The following is a 22,411-nucleotide window of genomic DNA, read 5'->3' on the forward strand; positions in this document are numbered from 1 at the left end:
AGTAGATGTCTTCTGCATTCCCTCATAAGTGACGATATGCAACCTAGAGAATGACACAGGCACAAATATTTCCCCATCCCCATGAGTTTTATCACTGTCCCTGTCAGCTCGGCCTTAACCGCACAAGCCTCGAACAATTATAATTTTAAAGTGTTTGAGGCTTGTGCAGACGAGGATGGAGCTTGCAGGAATAGGACAGGGACAGGAAAAGAAATCGCGGAGATGGGACAGGAAAATGGGTCCCCTTGGGAATGGGGAAAACTTTGTCCCCATGTAATTCTCTAATGAAGTCTACTAGTTCACCACTAATGTGCTTTTGCACTGGTATATAATTTCACACATTCTCATGTTAGAGAGAGAGAGCCCACGGAGGAAGAATTTTGTTATATAACTGCATTCAATATACATATATAATTTCATAACCTACAACAGTGCTTTTCAACCAATGTGCCTCTTACAGATTCCTGGTGCCCTGCACAAGCAGCAGAGGGGCACTTCACCTCCCCCACCCCACACCCCTGACCAGGGCAGACATGGCAGGAAATAAGCATCTTCCTTCCCTTCTAGCTGGGACACAAGCAGCTAACACCTCCTTTTCTGCTCCTCACCCTACCTTACCTGAATGGTATTTTTCAAGTTTATTTAAAAATTTGATTAATCGCCTAATCATATATTCAAGGCTATGTACAATACTAAAATTATGTTACAACATATAAGGGGGAACTATCAATGCTACAGACATGACTTACAAGACTGACTGAACCACTAACGAAGGCAGGGATAGAAATACATTAATTGATAGTAAATAAGACAATAAAGGGAAGCAACACAAGGTGATACAGCAGCTGCACAAAGTAAATAGCAGTGTGAGGCCTTAGGACTCATGAGCATTCACAGCATTTGCCAGTTCCGCTCTTCTGATCTCAGAAATTACATCAGAGGGGGCAGGACCAAAAGAAGCCAAGTATGCACTGGAGCCATTTTCAGTTTCTAGAACAGACAAGGGGGGAGATACTAGACACAGAGGAAGACAGAAAGGGAGATGTTGGAGAGGAGTGAAGGTAGAAGGGGAGATCAGGGTAGATGCTGGATAGAAGTTGGAGAAGGAGATGCTGGACACAGAGGAAGACAGCAGGGTAGATTGGGAGGAGATGCTGGCCAGGAGATGCCCCTGGAAGTAGATGCCACAAGTTGAGGAAGCCAAAAAGAAACATGTTATGGCTGGAAGCTAAGTGCTTTTGGAGGGGGAAGGGCATGAGATTTAGGGAAAAAAATTCTGTCTGTTTGAGGTAAGCGGGGGGAGGTATTTTTTTTTTTTTATCGAAGTGGGAAATAATTTTCTTTTGTTCACTGAGCAGTCATGGACTTTTGAAGGGAGTGAATTAGCTTCTTGCATTAGATCCTGCCATGTTCTCTATTACCTAATTATGTTTTAGGCTTTTTAATATAGTCCATTTTAAAATGCCATTTTAATATAGTCCATTTTCTAGTATTTCACAGTCAAGCAGCCACTGACCAATGAGTAGCTAATATGACAACTCTGCAAAATGTATCAAGCAAAGGTGCCCTTTAATAAAAAAAAAGGCTGAGAAGCACTGATCTAGAAAACCAGGAGACAAAGACAAATGTATTTCAGAAGTTATCAAGTCAACTTTCCAACACAATCTAATGGGTTTTAAAACAAAAAACAAACACTTCTTCCTTTCACTCTTACATATATATGAACATTCCTGCTGTAGAAAAACCAACAGCACAGAATGTATTAAAAATGTATTACCTTTTGCAAGAAATGCCAGAGTTGGAAATTTTACCAGCCTCTTGAAAAGAAAATCTCTCTCGTAAAACTGTTTTCTGCTAGGATAGAAAGATTTAAATAATATCATGAATATCATATGTAGTAAAAGCAAGGTATTTTTAAGCATATTTAACTATACATATTTAGTTATATTCGTATACTAGCTCACAAAAAACAGCCACTAATCAATCAGAAAGCAAAACTAGTAAGGTAGGTTTATTTGTCACAGTTTTCATTGAAAATGAGGGCCTTGCTATTCAAAAGCCTTTATGCACCCAACACTGTGGCTGCTGACCTCATAGGAGGGTTTTGTTTTGTTTAAATGCAAGCATAGATAACTATTAAATTTTGATTGTATAAGTCACAGTTCAGCCAACATTTATCCTTCAAAGTGGGGCTAGATTAAGGTTCCTTTGGGGAATAGAGTGTCGAGGCAGGCAGGAAATAGAAGTTATAAGGAAAGCAATGAAACTCAGTCACTTTAAAGGCAATTCTATAAATGTAGCCATGTAGTTATGCAGGCCTTGCACACATAGATGCATCAAAAAGTACCAATTATGCATTAAACTGCTTACATGCTATTCTATAAAGGAACATATAAGTGGCATAATACATAAATGTAAGAGGACACAGAAAAGATGGTGACAGAGCAGGACGCGCGTTTGTGAGCTCCTGTTTCGGCAACTCTATATTTCTAACCTAGCATGTTTGCTTTATTTTTTCAATGCCGAAAAGAAGGGGAAGGCAGAGGATCACCCCTCTACCCTGTCTGCTACATCCACACCGCGACAGACTGTAATGACTTCATTTACAGTCCCCACGGCAATGGGCTTATCTGCTGCAGAGCCACAGGAAAGGCTCAGCTTAGACAGCAAATTTTCGCTGAGCCTAGATGCACCTGACCCTCCCCCCGCACCTGGAAACACGGCTGTGACGAACCTCTGCCCAGAGAGGGCTTCCTGGGAATGGAAGGGAGAGAGAACCCATTGTAGCTGGCAGGTTTGGAGGCGGAAGCTACAATGTTTTCAATCTCGTTTAAGCCAACTGAGGGAGGAGCACCAAAGGAGAATGGGGATGAGTCGGGAGGCAGACATGAGCCACGATAGAGTTCAGTGGCTGGAACAAGACCCAACTCAAGCCGCTTCTCAAACCACCGGTGGTAACCCTGGACTCTCTTTGGTTAGCAATAGAAAACCTACATTTGGTATGTAGCAACGTTATTTCACTAACACTTGGGCTCCCATTAAAAATTAACCAACTTAAAACTCAGGTTCAACAGCAAAACCAGAAAATAGGGGGGGATTGAACAAACTTTGTTGGAGGTCAAAACTTTTAATAAACAACAAGTTACAGATAAAATTTTCTATCCAAGGAAAATTGAAAATCTTGAAAACCAAACTAGGAGCCTGAATTTAAAGTTACTGAATTTTCCTATACCTAAATTTATGACTTTGAGAAAAATCTTTAAAAATTTTATGATCTCCACCCTGAAAATCTCAGTCAAACATCCCCCCGATTCAAAAACTTTATTTCCTAAAATGAACCAGCGCCCTAACTGAGACTAGCCCTACCTGAGTATGTTCTGGTTCAGCAGGAACTTGTCTAACTTTGTCTTGAATCCCTGGAGGGTGTTTTCCCCTATGACAGACTCCGGAAGAGCGTTCCAGTTTTCTACCACTCTCTGGATGAAGAAGAACTTCCTTATGTTCGTACGGAATCTATCCCCTTTCAATTTTAGAGGGTGCCTTCTCATTCTCCCTACCTTGGAGAGGGTGAACAATCTGCCCTTATCTACTAAGCCTATTCCCCTCAGTACCTTGAATGTTTTGATCATGTCCTCTCTCAATCTCCTCTGTTCGGGGGAGAAGAGGCCCAGTTTCTCTAATCTTTCGCTGTACGGTAACTCCTCCTGCCCCTTAACCATCTTAGTTGCTCTTTTCTGGACCCTTTCGATCTATCCCTCTGTTCCCTCACCACCACCATATCCAACATTTGTCCCTCGCATCCTTCGCTCCCCCTTGCATCTCTCTCTCTTCTCTCTATGACCAATTTTCCTTTCTTCCTTTCCCCATGTGCCACCATCTTTCCCTCTCACTCACACACTCATACCCAACAATTCTCCCTTTCTATTCCTTCCCTCCCTCCTATGTCCCAATTTAGTGCCCCCTTCCTCCCTCTCTTCTGTGTTCTATGTTCATGCCCCCTCCCTTCCATCTGTGTCAAGTTTGTGCCCCTCCCTGCACGTAAGTAGCTGCCCATCCGTAGAAGCCGCCGCTGCCTCTGGGGATCCCGCCTTTCTGCCCGCCCCTGCCGCTGCTGGGGATCTCTCCCTCCCTGTCCATCCCCCCCCTCCTTCTGTCTGCAGCAGGGATGGCACAAGCATCGATTCATACATTGCACATGGCTGACCCATAAGCCTTCCCTCCAACGTCAACTATAACCGAGAGAAGGTTTTTAGGTCAGCTACTTATGTGCAGTGTGTGAATTGCTGCGTACACCGTCCATGCAAGCAGTGCTGCTGCAGACCGAAGAAGCGAGTGCGGCTTGACAAAGGTGGTAACTGTATTTGGCTTTGAGGGTGAGGGGGGGGGCAGGCAGAGATCGTCGGAAGCAACTTCAGCGGCCGGGGGGGGGGGGGGGGGCAGTGGTGGCCGCCTCTATGGACAGGTGGGAATTGGTGGCCAGGCCGCGTACACCAACAAGCGGCCAACCCCTCAGACCTCAAGATAGGAGCTTATTTCACTGATCTTCGTAACAATCAATCACTTTTACAGTAACAGCCTCTTCCCAGGATTCCTCACCATTTACTGGAAGTCTTCCTTGTGAGCAGTTGGAAGGGATGGATATAGGAGCACCCAGTAGATTATGAAGAATTGTGAAGGGGAAAAGGCTTTTATTGGAAAATGGATCAGAAGGTTGGGTGTGGGTTCTGGGGCAGTATCTTACTGGAAAAAAATCTGGAGAAAAAAGTGTCTCTGGATAACAGATTGTGGAAAGGGAGGAATCAGAATGCATTTCAAGGCTAGAGTCTATAGAAAAGGGTATCTCTGGGTTTTGTTATGTTTTTTAATCATTGGTAAGGCCTTTTAAAATATCACAAGTCCACTTGGAACCTGCTATCTTTGCACTAGTGTAGCTGGGATACTTGACTTTCATGGCTGCAGCAATGCAAAAATATAGTAGATTTACTGCAGTATTTCCTAACCAGTAGTGAATCCTACAATAATATAGAAAATGCCACACTAGGTTAGTAAATAAGGGCCTTAGATTTTAAGAAGAAAGGCCTATGAATTTTTGTCACCCTATTATGTAGGAATAGGAAGAAAAAGATGTACCACTGATTGCTCCTCTCGTAATGGACAAAAGTGTAGCATCTAACCTGACTGTTTTCAGGCAGAGGCCTAAATCTAGAACTTAGTATGATCATCAACATTTAAATCACTGATTTTGTATTCAATGTGTTAGCTTCTACATCTCTTTTCAGAAAATCTACATACGCTGTAATAGGCCCCATCAATGAAAACTTTATAGAATATGAAGTCAGTAAATTAAGAAAACTCAGATTAAGGGCTCATTTTACAAAGGTGCGCTAGCGGTTTTAGCGCGCACGCTAGCCACTACCGCCTCCTTTTAAGTAGGCAGTAATTTTTCAGCTAGCGCACGCTAATCTTGTGCCTGCGCTAAAAACGCTAGCACACCTTTGTAAAAGGAGCCCTCAATAAAACACACGGCAATGTCAGCACGATTCTAGGGCAATACAGACCTGCATGACTGGAAACACTGGAGTCAGTTTTTTGGATCTTGTGTTTAATAACTGCTGTCCTGCTGCTGGAGCTGGGGTTTGCTGGTAACTACAAGAATATGTGCTAAGTCAAAAAATGTATATTATGTTATAATACTTCTTTGCCAAATATGAACATAGTTTATCCTTAAGGAGAACATCCTCTCTATAGCATACTGTCAGATTTAGAGGTTTTCTTTGGAAGGTTTGTTTTTTGGTTTTAACATTTCAATTGACCTGGGTAATTTTTCACTTATTATCATAGCATATTTAAGATCCAAACTAAAGGGCAAGATTTATTTTAAAAAAAATTTATTGCACATACATGATATACTGCCATATAATGTAAAAAAAAAAAGTAAGATATGGAGTCCACAATGAGACAGAAAAAGAGAAAAGCACAAGAAAGAGAGGAGGGAGAAGGGTGAGTAGAAAGGAGAGATGAGGGGGAAGTGAGGGAAGAAGGAAGAAACGCTGCAAATCCACTAGCTCTCCAAGAAGTTATTCAAATGCTAGCTTGAAAAGCTACATTTTAATTGTTCTCTTGAATTTAAAATGTGAGCGTTTATTACAAATGTAAAGAGGAAGAGAATTCCAAAATTGAGGGCCCAAATAAGAAAAGAATGAGTCCCTAAATAGATCAAGCCAAATACAAGAAGGGGGGGAAGGCAAAGGCAGTTAGAGAATGAAGTGAAGATTGAGAATATTGAAGCGAATGACTAGACACATATGGGGGACAAGTGCTAGATAAGGAAATGTGCAGGTAAATAACACAAGGTGCACCAAAACTAATACAGTAAAACCTTGGATTGCAAGTAACTTGGTCTGCAAGTGTTTTGCAAGACAAGCAAAACATTTGATTAAATTTTAACTTGATATACAAGCAAGGTCTTGCAAAACAAGCAAATACATAAGAACATAAGAAGTGCCTCTGCTGGGTCAGACCAGAGGTCCATCGTGCCCAGCAGTCCGCTCGTGCTACACAGTCCAAGACCTGTGTAGTTGTCCTCTATCTATACCCTTATCCTTCAGAAAATTATCCAATCCCTTCTTGAACCCTAATACCATACTCTGTCCTATCACGCCCTCTGGAAGCGCATTCCAGGTGTCCACCATCCATTGGGTGAAGAAAAACTTCCTAGCATTGGTTTTGAATTTGTCCCCTTTCAACTTTTCCGAATGCCCTCTCATTCTTGTAGTTTTAGAGAGTTTGAAGAATCTGTCCCTCTCCACTTTCTCTATGCCCTTCATGATCTTATAGGTCTCAATCATGTCCCCTCTAAGTCTTCTCTTCTCCAGGGAAAAGAGCCCCAGTTTTTCCAGTCTCTCAGTGTATGAAAGGTTTTCCATACCCTTTATCAAATGTGTCGCTCTCCTCTGAACCTTCTCGAGTTCGCCATATCCTTCTTAAGGTACGGCGATACATATATCACAACTGAGCCGATGGTTCTTCTCTCTCTGACGCTGCAATAGTGTAGTGACTGTTCTAAACAAGCAAAGTCTTGAAATACGAGTACATACAGTATACACGTGTCACATCATCACAACTGAGCTGATGGTTCTTCTCTCTCTGATGCTGCAGGAGTGTAGTGACTGTTTTAAATGAGCAAGGTCTTGCAATACGAGTACGTATAGTATTTTGTATTAAGGTTTTTGGGTTGTGGAACGAATCGTCTGAGTTTCCATGATTTCCTATGGGGAAATTTGCTTTGATATACGAGTGCTTTGGATTACAAGCATGCTTTTGGAACGAATTACGCTCTCAAACCAAGGTTTTACTGTATTTTGAATTTCAGGTGAGCTGAGATGGGGAGCCACACTTGTTTTTCCAGAAAAGGAGAGATCTGGCAAAACCAATGGCTGTTATGAATAAGTCTAATGGTCATAAATAGGCAATAGACGCTTGATGAAGCAAAAAGAAAGACTATTATAATGAGTATTGCAGTAGTCAAGTTGAGAGATAGCAAGCAGCAAATCAAAGGTTTTGAGATGGTGAAGGAGCAGGAATGGTTTAACTGAATAAATCTGATGCAGGGCAGAGAAGAAGTAACAAACAACAGAAGCTATCTGTGCTTTAAAAAAAAGTTTAGCATCCAGAGTGACCACACACACACTTGTACTATACATTGGAAACGAAGGGTGAAGCCCTTTATCCTTTCAGGGAAGGGGAGGGGAATATAGTGTGGGAATAGTGGAAGTGGATTGCCTCACATTTAGAAAAATTAAGAAAAAGTAGTCATCTAACAAGTCACTGCCTGAAGACAAGTTTAAAGAAGAACATAAGAACTGCCATCTCCGGATCAGACCTTCGGTCCATCAAGTCCGTCGATCTGCACACGCGGAGGCCCAGCCAGGTGTACACCTGGTGTAATTTTAGTCACCCATATCCCTCTATGCCTCTCGTAAGGAGATGTGCATCTAATTTGCTTTTAAATCTTAGAACGGTGGATTCCGCATTCCAGGTGTCCACCACTCATTGCGTGAAGCAGAACTTCCTGATATTTGTCCTGGACTTGTGCCCCCTTAGCTTCAGTCCATGTCCTCTTGTCCATGTCACATTGGACGTTGTAAATAATTTTTTTCCTGCTCTATTTTGTCGATTCCTTTCAATATTTTGAAAGTCTCGATCATATCCCCTCGCAGTCTCCTTTTCTCAAGGGAGAACAATCCCAATCTCTTAAGTCGTTCCTCGTATTCCAAGTTCTTCATACCTTTTATTAGCTTCGTTGCTCGTCTCTGCACCCTCTCCAGCAGTTTTATATCCTTCTTTAAGTTGGGAGACCAATGTTGGACACAGTATTCCAAGTGTGGTCTGATCATTGCCCTATAAAGCGGTATTATAACTTTCTCCAATCTACTCGTGATTCCTTTCTTTATCATTCCTAACATTCTATTTGCTTTCTTTGCCGCTGCCGCTCATTGTGCTGACGGTTTCAGGGTCTTATCTATCAGTACACTCAGGTCCTTTTCTTGTTCGCTCTTACCCAGAGTTGCACCTGACATTCTATACTTGTGTTCCTTGTTCTTTCTGCCTAAATGCATTACTTTGCACTTTTCCACATTAAACTTCATCTGCCATTTCTCCGCCCATTTCTCTGACACAAGAAAAACACTGGAAGAAGATGATTATGAATGTATGATTATGAATGTTAGAGATTTATTCATTACTGGCATGTGCTTGCTTCCATCCTCACCCTTCCTGTAGAAGAACGAACAAGTTCTAGTGAGGTCATATACAGTACTCCCCTTCCTGATTGGTGTAGCCCAACTTTACTACAGGAAGAGGCGGTCGGAGCAGACCGCGAATGAGTGAATCCGCGATTCGCGGGGGAACACTGTATGCCTTATGTACAATATCATGTCATCCTATCTCAAAGGAGTTAGGGGTGTCACTGTGACATCACTTTGTTGTATAGTTATAATAAATAGAAATAAAACAAAAAAAGAATACACATTTTTATTGGATTAATTTAATACATTTTGACAAGCTTTCAAAGAGAATACCTTCTTATTTTCTTTTTTGTCTTGTTTTATTTAAATTTGTTTAAATTCTAATGATTGATAATCTTTATATTTGTCTGATGTAATTTCACATTGTGTTTGGTGATGTATTCTCACTGCATATTATGCAGCTTCTCTTTGATGTAAACTGCCCTGAACTGCAAGGTAAGGCAGGATATAAATAAAGCTATTATTATTATTCTATCAGAAAGAAATGTAGGGACCTAAAAAGTGACAGAGTTGGGGCAGGGACAACAAGATTTATTTATTTAGATTATGTTTATGATGTGACCAGCCTCAGCTGGTCATAGCGTGGCAACATTTCTTCAAGGCTTGTAAATTGATCTCCTAATGAGCCACAATGTTGGTGAAACAAGGTCGCATGTTGGGATGATGGATGAGATTTGACTGCGTTGGAGCTTAAGTTGTCTCTTTCAGATAAGTCCTTGAACATGCTTCTGGGTGTCCTGGTCCTGTTCCTAACCTGAGCTGGTTTATGGGGAGTTTTTTTGCCTGTGAAAGTACTCAAAGCAGTTTATTTCTCTGTACTTTTTGGTCCTGCACAGCTACATTAATCTGAGGCTTTTTTTCTCCCTGTATTTTTGGTGCATGCTGGGTTGAAATTGGGAGGTCCCTTGGTGCCATGGTCAGACAACATTTTTGAGGTATACTGGATAATATTTTGTGTTGTTTGTCCTCATAGCAGTTTGTTAACAGAGCATTAAAATTAGGAATCTTAAGTTATTCAGCTAAGTGTTATACATGTTTTGAAAATAGATCCATAATCCTTCTCAAATAGTTCAAGCAAAAGTTGCCACCTTAGTCTATCTATAGGCTAGGCATGTAAGGATTATAATCCAAATACTCCTAAAAATTCTGTGACATACACAAGACTTACTTGAACTTATGGCTAAAGTACAAGTTTAAATATCATATAGAGAACTGAACGATCTCAAGCGCTCACAGGCTAAAAGTCTGATGTATATTTCAAACTAATGACCCTATCGTGAGCTATCATTGATCTTATATGTTCTCTATTTTTCAAAAATTTTTTTGTTTTAAATAGTTTTTTTGTATATTTTTTTATAAAGCAGTTTAAGTTTTTTTCACATATAAATCAGTTTCAACTGTTATACTGGTCTTCGAATGTATCCCTTTTTAAGAATAAACTCTATGAAGGATTTTAGCTTCATGAATATAAGGTACTTAGCTTCCCAGCTTAGCTTCACGACGGAAGATCTCCGTTTCGCTCTTATATAGTTTATTCTTAAAAAGGGATACATTCGAAGACCAGTATAACAGTTGAAACTGATTTATATGTGAAAAAAACTTAAACTGCTTTATAAAAAAATATACAAAAAAACTATTTAAAACAAAAAAATTTTTTAAAATAGAGAACATAAGATCAATGATAGCTCACGATAGGGTCATTAGTTTGAAATATGCATCAGACTTTTAGCCTGTGAGCGCTTGAGATCGTTCAATTCTCTATATGATATTTAAACTTGTACTTTAGCCATAAGTTCAAGTAAGGATTATAATCCAGACAACATTCTATACAAACTAGAACAGCAGTGCTTGAAATTACCTTGATAAAAGAATCTTCCTGGGACATAACTCCTCATTTGGCTGAAGTAGAAGTACTCGTCTTGACTCATTTCTAGCCTGGCAAAGCCAGTTTTTACCCTGTTAAGATGCAAAAGAAAAATATAATGCTGAGCATAAAAGTGTATTATAGAACATACATAAAAATGAACTAGATTGGGACATACCTTTTTCACAGAAAAAAAACACATACTTGATGTTCGTTAATGATAATGAATACACAAACATCATAAGCAAAAAAAATATAAATATAACCAAGTTATTTACCTATTGCAGGTGTTCGCCAAGGACAGTAGGATATAAGTCTTTTGTATAAGGGTGAAATTATCAGATGGACGGAGCAAATAAAGATTTCTAATTTTATAGAGTTTTCCAGCAATCCATCATGCGTGAGCAGGTGTACCTGCACTAGCGAGATCATGCAAGGCCATCTCACTCAGTGGCATATTTACCAAACTAAAATAATATTTTTCATTTACTGCATATTAATTGCTGTAATTAATGCATGATAGTCTCTGCTTTAATTGTTGGGGGCATCCCAGCAGCTTCTCATTCAGTTAACAAAGGTGAAATGTCATTACCTTGCATTAGGTGCACTGAAAATCATATGATGCAGTTTAGTTACACCTTTTCAGGTTATATTAACTACACTATGTTATTTGTAGGATTAATAGTTCATGTGTTATAACTACTTCTGCATGTGTAAGGTGAAGTCCCTGTCCACTCTGCTCATTCCATATACCCTTCTACATTAACTATTAACAGCAACTATGAGAACATAAGAATAGCCTTACTGGGTCAGACTAATGGTCCATCAAGCCCAGTAGCCCGTTCTCACAGTGGCCAATCCAGGTCACTAGTACCTAGCCAAAATCTAAGGAATAGCAACAATCCATGCTACCGACCCAGGGCAAGCAGTGGTTTCCCCCATCTCTTTCTCAATAACAGACTATGGACTTTTCCTCCAGGAAATTGTCCAAACCTTTCTTAAAACTAGCTATGCTATCCGCTCTTACCACAATCTCTGACAATGCATTCCAGAGCTTAACTGTTCTGAGTATACAAGTAATTCCTCCTATTGGTTTAAAAGTAATTCCCTGCAGTTTCATCGAGTGTCCCCTAGTTCAGGGAACAGCGCAATTTTTCCCACTGCCTCTGTTAGCGGGGTTTAGGCACCTTGGGTTCCTCTACATAGAGGTTGGTGTCTGCCAAAGGAAAAATCTTAGTGAAAGATCCTTCCTCCTTTCCCTGAGAGTAAGCAGTCAACTAAGCCCAGAGTTTCAAACTTTGGGAAATCTTGGCCCAAAACAATGGTATAGGGAAGCTATGGCAAAACCGCTGCTTCCAGTTGGGCCTGCCTAACTGGGGTCTTGAAGTAACAGTCAGTGATCGCCATGCACTCACGAAAGCACCATGGTCCAATCATAATTTACTTGCAATCGGTTCACGGTCTCCCTTCGCATAAGAGTCTTAACACTACTAGAATCTATTCAGTTCTGCTTCTGTCAGGCAGTTCCGGCCACCAGGTTGAGTAGCCTCCACAATATTGCAGTCATATGGTTTCACTTCATTCACATCCATACCATATTCGCACATCTCCAGGCAGTCTGTTGCCAAATGTCCCTTGGTTCTGCACTTAAAGCAGATGAGTCAAATGCAAATCTTGCCCCCGGCCCCACCTGGGCTGGTAAGTTCTGGATGAAGCCGACCTCTAATGGTTGGGTTTTCCTTTCAAGGCCCTGGTCTGGATGGTCATCTTCTTTCCTTGGGGTGCTCAACCATTGTTGGTTCATCCTTTCTTCTGGAACTCCTTTCTGATCCCTTCTCTTCTCCAGGTTCAGAGGTTGGTTGAGCTTGGTGGAACACTTCCGCCACTTCCCAAGGTAGTCTCTAACATTAACTTGGGATGTTGTCTCACCCACTGTCTCATATAATGGGGTAAACTATCCTGGAACTGCTCCAGTAGAACCATATTTGCTACCACTACCCTGGACCTCTGCTCCAGTTGCAACCACCTCTATGCAATCTCTTTCAGTTTATAGAAAAAACTGTGAGCGGTCTCTTTCATCCGGAGGGTACTTTTCTGAAACCTCTGCCTATAATATTCTGTTCCAAGATTGCTACCTTAACATCTTTATAGGTAGCTCTGCTTTTGGAGTTAGCGCTTTGGAAGGCAATTTGGCTGCCACCAGTTAAAAGGTTTTCCAGATATGTAGCCCACATTTCACAGCAAACCTTTGAGTTTCAGATCCCCTAAGTGGCAAATGATATGACTTTTCTTCAGTGGTAGCCTCCTTCTTGACATTCTCCCACAATCAAGGCAAGATTTGTAAAGGAATCTTGGAATTTTTTTTTTTTAAATAAATTTGTATTAAGTTTCAAACAATCATAGTGCATAACAGTTAATTACACAAATAATGTAACAGTAAAAGCACTTTTAACTAATATATATACCTAACAATCACTTTAACCCCCCCACCCCCAAATTAATAATCTATTACATATAATTAGATTAGAATTGTCCTGTGAATCCCCCCCCCTACCCCTTGGATGTGTATAATGAAATGACCATAAATAAAATCAATCCTTACAATAACTTATCAATGGTTCCCAAATCTTCAAAAAATTTTTGTAATTTCCATGATGTACAGCCAACACGCACTCCATTTTAAAAATTTGACACAATGATTCCCACCAAAAACTGTAGTTCAACCTGTCCCAGTTTTTCCAATTTCTCAAAATCAGTTGCATAGCAACCCCTGTCATTATCAAAAGAAGTTTATTGTTGTGAGAGGAAATTTGACTTTTAGCACTTAACACTGTACCAAATAACACCATGTCATATGTCGGAGCCACAGGATTCTCCAATAATTTGTTTATTTGATCCCAAATAGATTTCCAACATTTTTGTATTAGTGGACAGTAAAACAGCAAATGATCCAATGTCCCTGCTTCAAGATGACAGTGCCAACATCTATTAGTTTTAGAACGATCCAACTTATTTAACTTAACAGGGGTCCATACTGCTCTATGCAACAAGAAAAACCAAGATTGTCTCATAGATGCTGACACCGTACATCCCATCCTCCAAGTCCAAATTCGTGGCCATTGAGACGCATTAATCTGATGCTTGATCTCAAAGCTCCAAATGTCACAAAGACCATTCTTTGGTATTTTATTCAAAAAGTCAGATATTAATTTATACCCCTGCGTGGCTTGATGACCCAAGAAATCTACATGAAAGCATAAGATCTGCAAGCTATAATAATTTTTAAAATTTCGCCAATCAGGAAACCCTTCCTGAATGGCTTGCTTCAACTGCAGCCATCTATAATTTTGTGATTTTGCAATACCAAATTAGTTGTAAAAAGTCAAGCAGCTTTCCATCTAATACCACATCATTCAACATACGAATGCCCACCCTCATCCAATTTGAATTTTAGAGTTCAGCCAAAGGGACTGACACAAGGATTTATGAATAGGAATAGATGTTAAATTATTAATAAATTTTAAAGTTTTCAAAGTGTCACATGAAATTCTATTGTCCTTATATAATCTTGGCATCTTGACACTCAAGACATGACACAACCTCAGCGGAGACAGGAGCTGCCATTCCAACATTAATCAATCCGGAAGACTTTCCATGAGATCCGGGAGGATCCAGTACATAGCCTGGCGCATAATATAGGCTTGATGGTACCTATAAAAATTTGGAAAATTTACCCCTCCCTCCGCAATTGATTTTTGTAAGGTTGCTAAAGCAATTCTCACTGTTTTCCCTAGCCAAACAAATTTGGTAAGAATACTATTCAATTTCTTGTAAAAGGACCCCTGAAAAAACACAGGTAACATGCCCATTTGGTAGCAAACCACAGGCAGAATCATCATCTTTACCATCTGAACTCTCCCCCATCAAGATAAATGTAATGGGTTCCATTGCGCACACATTTCTGAGACCTTAAGCAACATAGATTTTTCATTTACCTTCATCGATTCTTCCAATGTTTTTTGAATCCAAATACCTAGATCAGGGGTGTCCAACCTGCAGCCCCGTGAAGTTATTTGTGCGGCCCCGGTTGAGGGTGATGCAGTGTTTTCCTCTGCTGCCCCCGGGTGTTTACCGTTTTGCCGGCTCCCTCCTCTGTCTTGCTGCAGCGTTTGCGCAACCCCAGAAATTTATTTTTCAGCCAATGTGGCCCAGGGAAGCCAAAAAGTTGGACACCCATGACCTAGATATTTTATACCCTCCTCTTTCCAGAGGAAAGGAAACGTGTCAAATAAACCTTTTGGGCAATGGACATTTAACGGAAGAACTTCTGATTTACTCCAATTAATTTTATAACCAGAAAATTTTCCAAATCTTTCAATCAAATCTAATAAATATGGAATGGTAGTTTCAGGATTTCTCAAATGAAGCAGAATACCCTGTATCTCCTTTGTCTGTTCAATAGCCAAAAGCAAGGGTTCCAGAACAATATCAAACAGCAAAGGAGAGAGTGGACACCCTTGTCTAACTCCCCTCGCCATACAAAAACGTTCTGAAAATGCATTATTAATATATAATCTGGCAGAAGGAGAGCTATACAAGGTTTGAATCATTTGTATGAATCCAGATCCAATACTAAACTAAACTAAACTAAGCTTTAAGTTTATATACCGCATCATCTCCACGGAAGTGGAGCTCGACACGGTTTACAAAGCTTAAAAAGGAAAATTTACAAGAGCATATAAACAGATTTTCAAGAGCATATAAACAGAGGGGATGTAAGCAAGAGAAGAGATGTTATATGTTAGAGAATAGCCAGGTTTTCAGTTGTTTTCGGAATAGTTGAAGGGAGCCCAGGTTCCGCAGCGGGACAGTGAGATCGTTCCAGAGGCCCGTGATTTTGGATACATGAAGGTCCATTCTACCCGATCAATCTTGGAATTGTTAAAGTCAACATTACCCCGTCTCAGCCATAGACCCCTTAACTCTTAATGTGTGTGTGTGTGTGTGTGTGTGTGTGTTAAGAAAGGCAAAGAGAAATCCTGAAAAGAAGATTGCACTGGAAGCAAAAACACAGAGTAAAAACTTTTTATAGGTATATTAAAAACAAGAAGCCAGGAAGAGAATTGGTTGGACCGCTAGACAACCAAGGGATAAAAGTTGCTGTCAGGGAAAACAAGGTTATAGCGGAGAGATTAAATTAATTCTTTGTTTCAGTCTTCACTGAGGAAGATGTGGGGCAGTTGCCGGTGCCAGAAATTGTATTCAGTTCTGATGAATCAGAGAAACTCATACAAATCTCTGAAACACTGGATACTGTAATGGGTCAATTTGTCAAACTGAACAGTGGCAAATTGCCTGCACAGAATGGTATCCCAGAGTGCTGATAGAATTGAAATACTGTATGCAAGTTTTGGTCACTGTATCTCAAAAAAGATAGTGTGGAATTAGATAAGATACAGAGAAAGACGAAGAAAATGTTAAAAGGTTTGGGATGCCTTTCCTTTGAGAAAAGGCTAAAGCGGCTAGGGCTCTTCAGCTTGGAGAAGAGACGTATCAGGTGAAGGGACACGTCTTGTAGTTTTCCATAGAATGTGTTTTGAAGCTGTAAGAAAACTAGGCCAAGTTTGTTTTTCCTTCTCTATAATAATGTAAGGACATCTATGTTTGAAAAGATGTGTGTTCTTATGCTATGTTTAATCCAGATATTGTTTGCCTTCTCTTGCCGAAATATTATAAGGCTATTCTATTATGTAGTTTTCCTTAAGTTGTGTTTGAAGTTGTAAATCCAGATTGTTTGCCTTCTCCTGCTGATATACTACAAGGCCATTGTATATTTGAGAGATGTGTTTTCTTATTCTGTTGAAAAGTGAATCTAATTGTTTTCTTAGCTGTATTTGTAAGAAAATTTAGATAAGATTCTGCTGGCCAAAGCACCTCTAGACTTTGGTCTTAGATAAGTAAAGGATTTGTTATTTCTTTTAAAGTTGCATGTGATCTGTTATGGTTTGCATTTACCATGTGATATGGTTTGCATTTACGTCATATGTTGACGACCCTTACCCATGTAAAATGATTTAAAAGGAGGTACAGAATATTCAATAAAGCGGACATGTTTGAGAGATAATAGGTGTCTGTTTTCTCTTAGATATTGTCCCCGGATGCATCTGCTTGTCAAATGACAGAGTGTGTACGGCCATAATCGGGCCTTATCAGTGGGGGCTCCTCCGGGAGGGACGTTGATATCACCGGTATTTTGTGAGTATTTCTGAATTTTGAATTCTGTTCTTTAATACTCACGGGTATTAGGTGCCCTGTTCCCACCCTTTATTTGTTAAATATAGATTTTTGGGAAGTCTATAGCGGAGTTTATAACAATAAAAAAAACTCCTATCGTTCTTTTGGGAAGAACAATATTACTTATAGAGCCGCCTGCGCACTCTGTCGTTTGTGGGGTTAACATTTTTTGTATGTGCTTTCTCTCTTCTATCGCTTTCTTTTCTATTGCTTAGAGATAAGATTTTATAGAGTATAAGACTATATTGTATATTACTGTTCTGTATCTCGCTTATAAGGTAAGATAAGCGGGATTCCTGCATTGCTATATTGTTTTTGTAATGGGTCAGAACGGTAGTAAGGTTCCTCCCCCCCCTAAGAAAGCTGAGACTTGTAAGGCTTATGTTGCCCGTGTATGTGACACTGGATATTATCTTATTGATCCTTGGATAGATAATATGGCTGGTTGGACTGAAGGACTTCATAGTTCGAGTCCGTTTCCCCGGCACCTCTTTGCGACTAAGAAGTCAAGCTGGACTACTCCCTCGCAAAGGCTGTCCTTCAATTGGAATTCAGAAAGATAGACAGTATACTACCTTTTGGTATAATTCCAGTAGTGTGCATGTTGCCACCTTCTCCTTTGAGTATTGTGACATTATGGACTGCTCATCAATTGATATCCCAAGGCTATGCCATTGGTCCTCAGAGATTCCTAAAACTAAAGATATATATATATGTGTTACTGACTCACGTTGGGGGGATAAGTGTGCATCCTGGGGAGCGGTAGGGTGGAATAATGGCACTGACTGGGCTTATAGACCAGACAGTGCTCTAAAAAAAGTGGATCAAAATGGTATATCTCTGCTTACTCGTATGACCCTTCGTAAGATTGGAAACTGTTATAGGAGAAGGGCTCCTGAACAAATTATTAAGCTTTCTCTTACTATTGACAACCCTAGACCTACTGATGAAGGTATGTACGTTATGGGCATATGGTTTAAGGGTGGGTCTAGCTATCCGACCCATCAGTTTTTCTTACGGGATCTATCTACCTCCACTCATCCTCTCCCGCCATTTTGTGGGGGCCCCAAAAACACTAACCCACTGGCCCCTACATTCAATAAACTTACTGACATGATGGCTATTGCCAATCCCACTTTTGAAGATACTATGGCTGTTGAGGTAGGGTTTTCAGAACGTAACCTTTGGTTAGAATGGATGAAATTCACTGCTGATCAACATAATAAGAGTAATTGTTACATATGTGCTCAAGCTAGACCCCATCTAGGAACCGTACCTCTGGACCTCCCTCCTGGTATCCAACCATGCTTTTTTGGGTTATTTACCAATATCTCCTCTAATTTTACCGATCCCCTTTGTGCGCTGTGGCGTTCTAAATACCCTTTGCTGCCAGGACAGAAAAAGCTTGACATAGCCGTTACTATCTATAAGGGTAATTACACATGTCATGTTTCTAATTTGACACAGGGTAGTTTTGTGGGCAACTTTCCCCCAGGTTATTGTTCTGTCTTGGATTATAGGTATGCCCCATTGTTACAGCATCAGATTTTCACCCTAGGTGATATTTACTGGCTCTGTGGAGACTTTAGGCTCCGTGTTAAGCTACCCAGCCAGTGGATAGGCCAGTGTGCTTTAGCTAAGGTTATTATGCCTCTGCATATCCTTTCTGAAGGGCACCCTTCCTATTCACTTTCTTCCTCTTCTCTGTCTCAACATAGACGTGATCTCCTTGGTAGTTTTGATCCGCATGTATATATAGATGCTATAGGGGTCCCAAAAGGGGTCCCAAATGAATTCAAGGCCCGAGACCAGGTTAAGGCTGGGTTTGAATCCTTTTTCCCCTTATTACTATCAATAAGAATGCTGATTGGATTAATTACATTTATTATAATCAGCAACGCTTTGTGAATTACTCTAGAGATGCCTTGCAAGGTATTTCTGATCAGTTAGGCCCCACTTCTCAGATGGCTTTTCAAAATCGTATGGCCCTAGATATGATTTTAGCAGAGAAGGGGGGTGTTTGTAAAATTCTTCCCAGTACTTTATCGTGTTGTACATTTATTCCTGATAATACAGGTCCTACAGGAAAAGTTACTATGGCCATTCAGAAATTAGCAGACCTCTCTGCTGAGCTCAAACGTAACTCTGGTTTATCTCATCCTTGGGACCAGTATTTTAGTTGGATGCAGGGCTGGGTAAAAGACCTTCTTATTGTTATAATCTCTATTATTATCTGCATTCTTGTCTCTTATGTAATTTTTCGACTGCTCATGCGCTGTGTTATTTGTATTACAGCTCCTAAAACCCCTCCTCGAGAGACATATTTGAAATATCTCTCCCTCCAAGCCCATGCTGTACATTTATGATGTCATTTACATGACGTAAGAGGGGATTGAAGGGACACGTCTTGTAGTTTTCCATAGAATGTATTTTGAAGCTGTAAGAAAACTAGGCCTTGTTTGTTTTTCCTTCTCTGTAATAATGTAAGGACATCTATGTTTGAAAAGATGTGTGTTCTTATGCTATGTTTAATCCAGATATTGTTTGCCTTCTCTTGCCGAAATATTATAAGGCTATTCTATTATGTAGTTTTCCTTAAGTTGTTTTTGAAGTTGTAAATCCAGATTGTTTGCCTTCTCCTGCTGATATACTTCAAGGCCATTGTATATTTGAGAGATGTGTTTTCTTATTCTGTTGTAAAGTGAATCTAATTGTTTTCTTAGCTGTATTTGTAAGAAAATTTAGATAAGATTCTGCTGGCCAAAGCACCTCTAGACTTTGGTCTTAGATAAGTAAAGGATTTGTTATTTCTTTTAAAGTTGCATGTGATCTGTTATGGTTTGCATTTACCATGTGATATGGTTTGCATTTACGTCATATGTTGACGACCCTTACCCATGTAAAATGATTTAAAAGGAGGTACAGAATATTCAATAAAGCGGACATGTTTGAGAGATAATAGGTGTCTGTTTTCTCTTAGATATTGACCCCGGATGCATCTGCTTGTCAAATGACAGAGTGTGTACGGCCATAATCGGGCCTTATCATCAGGGGTGATATGATAGAGGTCTATAAAATACTTAGTAGAGTGAAGTAGAAAGGGTAAATGTGGAACACTTGTTCACTTTTTCCAAAAATATTAGGACTAGGGGACATGTGATGAAGCTACTAAGAGACAAACCAGAGAAAATATTTCTTTACATAACGTGTAATTAAACTCTGGAATTCAATGCCAGAGAATGTGGTGAAATCAGTTAGTTTGAAAGGGTTTAAAAAAGGCTTGGATAATTTCCTAAAAGAGAAGTTCATAGGCCATTATTGAGATGGCTTGAGGAAATTCACTGCTTATTCCTAGGATAAGCAGCATAAAATCTATTTTACTACTTGAAATCCAGCTACATACTTGGGACCTGGGTTGGCTACTGTTGGAAACAGGATACTGGACTTGATGGACTTCTGGTCTATTCCAGTATGGCAATTCTTATGTTCTAATTTTGCAATCTAAATGAAATCTGCAAGGTATGTGCATAGTAAGGATTAGCATTACTGACAAGCACATCAGTTTAAAAAACAATTTAAAAAATCAATTCAAGAGCGCATTCTACCTTTTGAGTGAGGATACAAATTGTTGCAAATTTGTTATGGCCAGAGGTCTCTTTCAGAAAGCCCTCCGTGATCAGATGACGTGCTAAAGCCTTCCACCAGCTTTCAAGCTTGTCTTTCCCAGAACCAAACAAAACATGGCAGCGATACTTGTCAGGAAGGCGCTGAGAATTCTGTGAGTAGAAATTTTAAAAATAAAATGCCAGCAATATTGATACACAAGTCCTAGCAGAATTCCTGTCTTTTTCTACAAGTGATTATTGCATTCTATTATTATTATTAAATTCTATTATTGCATCACAGGTCTTTGCTTCTGTTGTAAAATAGTACAGAATCTTCTTCAGTAGTACATTCCCTACCATACCTGCTCAGTTTTAGTTGAACTTGTGAGCTTGACTTCTTCAAAGCATTCTACAAATGTGATATAGTTTTGCTGCTATATAATTATTTCCAAAAATTCTGGGAGAACCAAATCCCTTATACCATATGCCAAATTAATCCCATTGTTTTTAAGCAATCCATAAAGATTTAGGGGTCCTTTTATCAAGCCGCGCTAGCGGGGTTAGCGCGTTGGACATTTCATCACGTGCTAACCCCCGTGGCCGGCTAAAAAACTAACGCCTGCTCAATGCAGGCATTAGCAGCTAGCGCGGCAGGCGGTTTAACGCACGGTATTACGCGCGTTAAACCCCTACCACGGCTTGATAAAAGGACCCCTTAGTAATAACAGTACTTAATTGTTTAAAACTAGTTCTCAAGGTCTCCTGGTAGTGCTGGTAGGTCTTAAATTCAGGTTGTAAATTTTGCCAAGCTATTTGCTATTTTAATACTTGACCTATAATGAACAATGGCATTCAATTTCTCATCCATGGAAAGAAAAATGAAAATAGCCAGCATTATTTTCCAGCTTCATCAATGTGTCTCGTACCTACCTCAGGTTTACCCCCCCCCCCAATGTATTACTTATATATATATATATATATATATATATATATATAGCAGCTTATCATCAACATAAAGAGCTATCAAATGAGATACAATTTCTATCCAAGGGGCTTTTTCAAAATACTTTTCCCTTAATATCACACTTGGTTACAAGTTAAAACAGAGAGGACAATCAGACCCCCCTAAATGTTTCAAAAGGTTCTGAAATACAGTATTTATGTCCGTTTTAACACAAGTAGAACATACATTTCATTAATCAATGAACCAGTCCTCAAAACTGTACCACTCGTTGTTTCTCGATTTCTTTTGCTTCTTCTATTCTATATAGATTTTGTACTTCTTTCTTACTTTGGTTTTCGTTTTACTGTTTTATTGTTTCCTGCTTTGATTTTAATTTGAAAGATGGTATATCAAGCTTTATTAAACAAACATTGTTAACAATACACTCTTTATCCCCTTAGCACTACAAGTAAATCATTAAAAACTGAGGAACTGATGCAGAAACTATTGCAGCCTAACCGCATGGTTACCAAAGGTAGTATGCACTAAGTAATGCAGAGAGGGAGTGAACATGGATAGATGGTAACCCTCACAGAACGCATGGATGCACATTGCATTAAAATAAATGCTAATTAGGACATTAAGGGCTCCTTTTACAAAGGTACTTTAGGGCCTTAACACATAGAATAGCGCTCGCTAAAATGCTGCATGCGCTAGCCGCTACCGCCTCCTCTTGAGCAGGCGGTAGTTTTTCGACTAGCGCGCGCTAATCCAATGCATGCGCTAAAAACGCTAGCACACCTTTGTAAAAGGAGCCCTAAGTACTCTGCAACAATGCAAAGAAGTAAACAGGGGGTCAGCCATCTGTAGGTGTGCCCAACTCTTCCTTATTTCCCGG

At 39.8% G+C, this 22,411-nt stretch overlaps 1 protein-coding gene across 1 annotated transcript in view; it reads right to left on the reverse strand.

The window, feature by feature from the left end:
* WRN (WRN RecQ like helicase) overlaps positions 1-22,411 on the reverse strand; it is a 405,773-nt gene that overhangs the window by 112,503 nt on the left and 270,859 nt on the right. The window contains exons 31-34 of the mRNA XM_033960777.1: positions 20,571-20,741; positions 10,666-10,763; positions 5,559-5,661; positions 1,778-1,854 (exon numbers count right to left, since the gene is read on the reverse strand). Coding sequence (XP_033816668.1) covers positions 1,778-1,854; positions 5,559-5,661; positions 10,666-10,763; positions 20,571-20,741 — 449 coding nt within the window. The remainder of the gene's footprint in view (positions 1-1,777; positions 1,855-5,558; positions 5,662-10,665; positions 10,764-20,570; positions 20,742-22,411) is intronic.

This window comes from Geotrypetes seraphini, chromosome 1 (assembly GCF_902459505.1).
Source record: "Geotrypetes seraphini chromosome 1, aGeoSer1.1, whole genome shotgun sequence".
NCBI classification, from domain to species: Eukaryota; Metazoa; Chordata; class Amphibia; order Gymnophiona; family Dermophiidae; genus Geotrypetes; species Geotrypetes seraphini.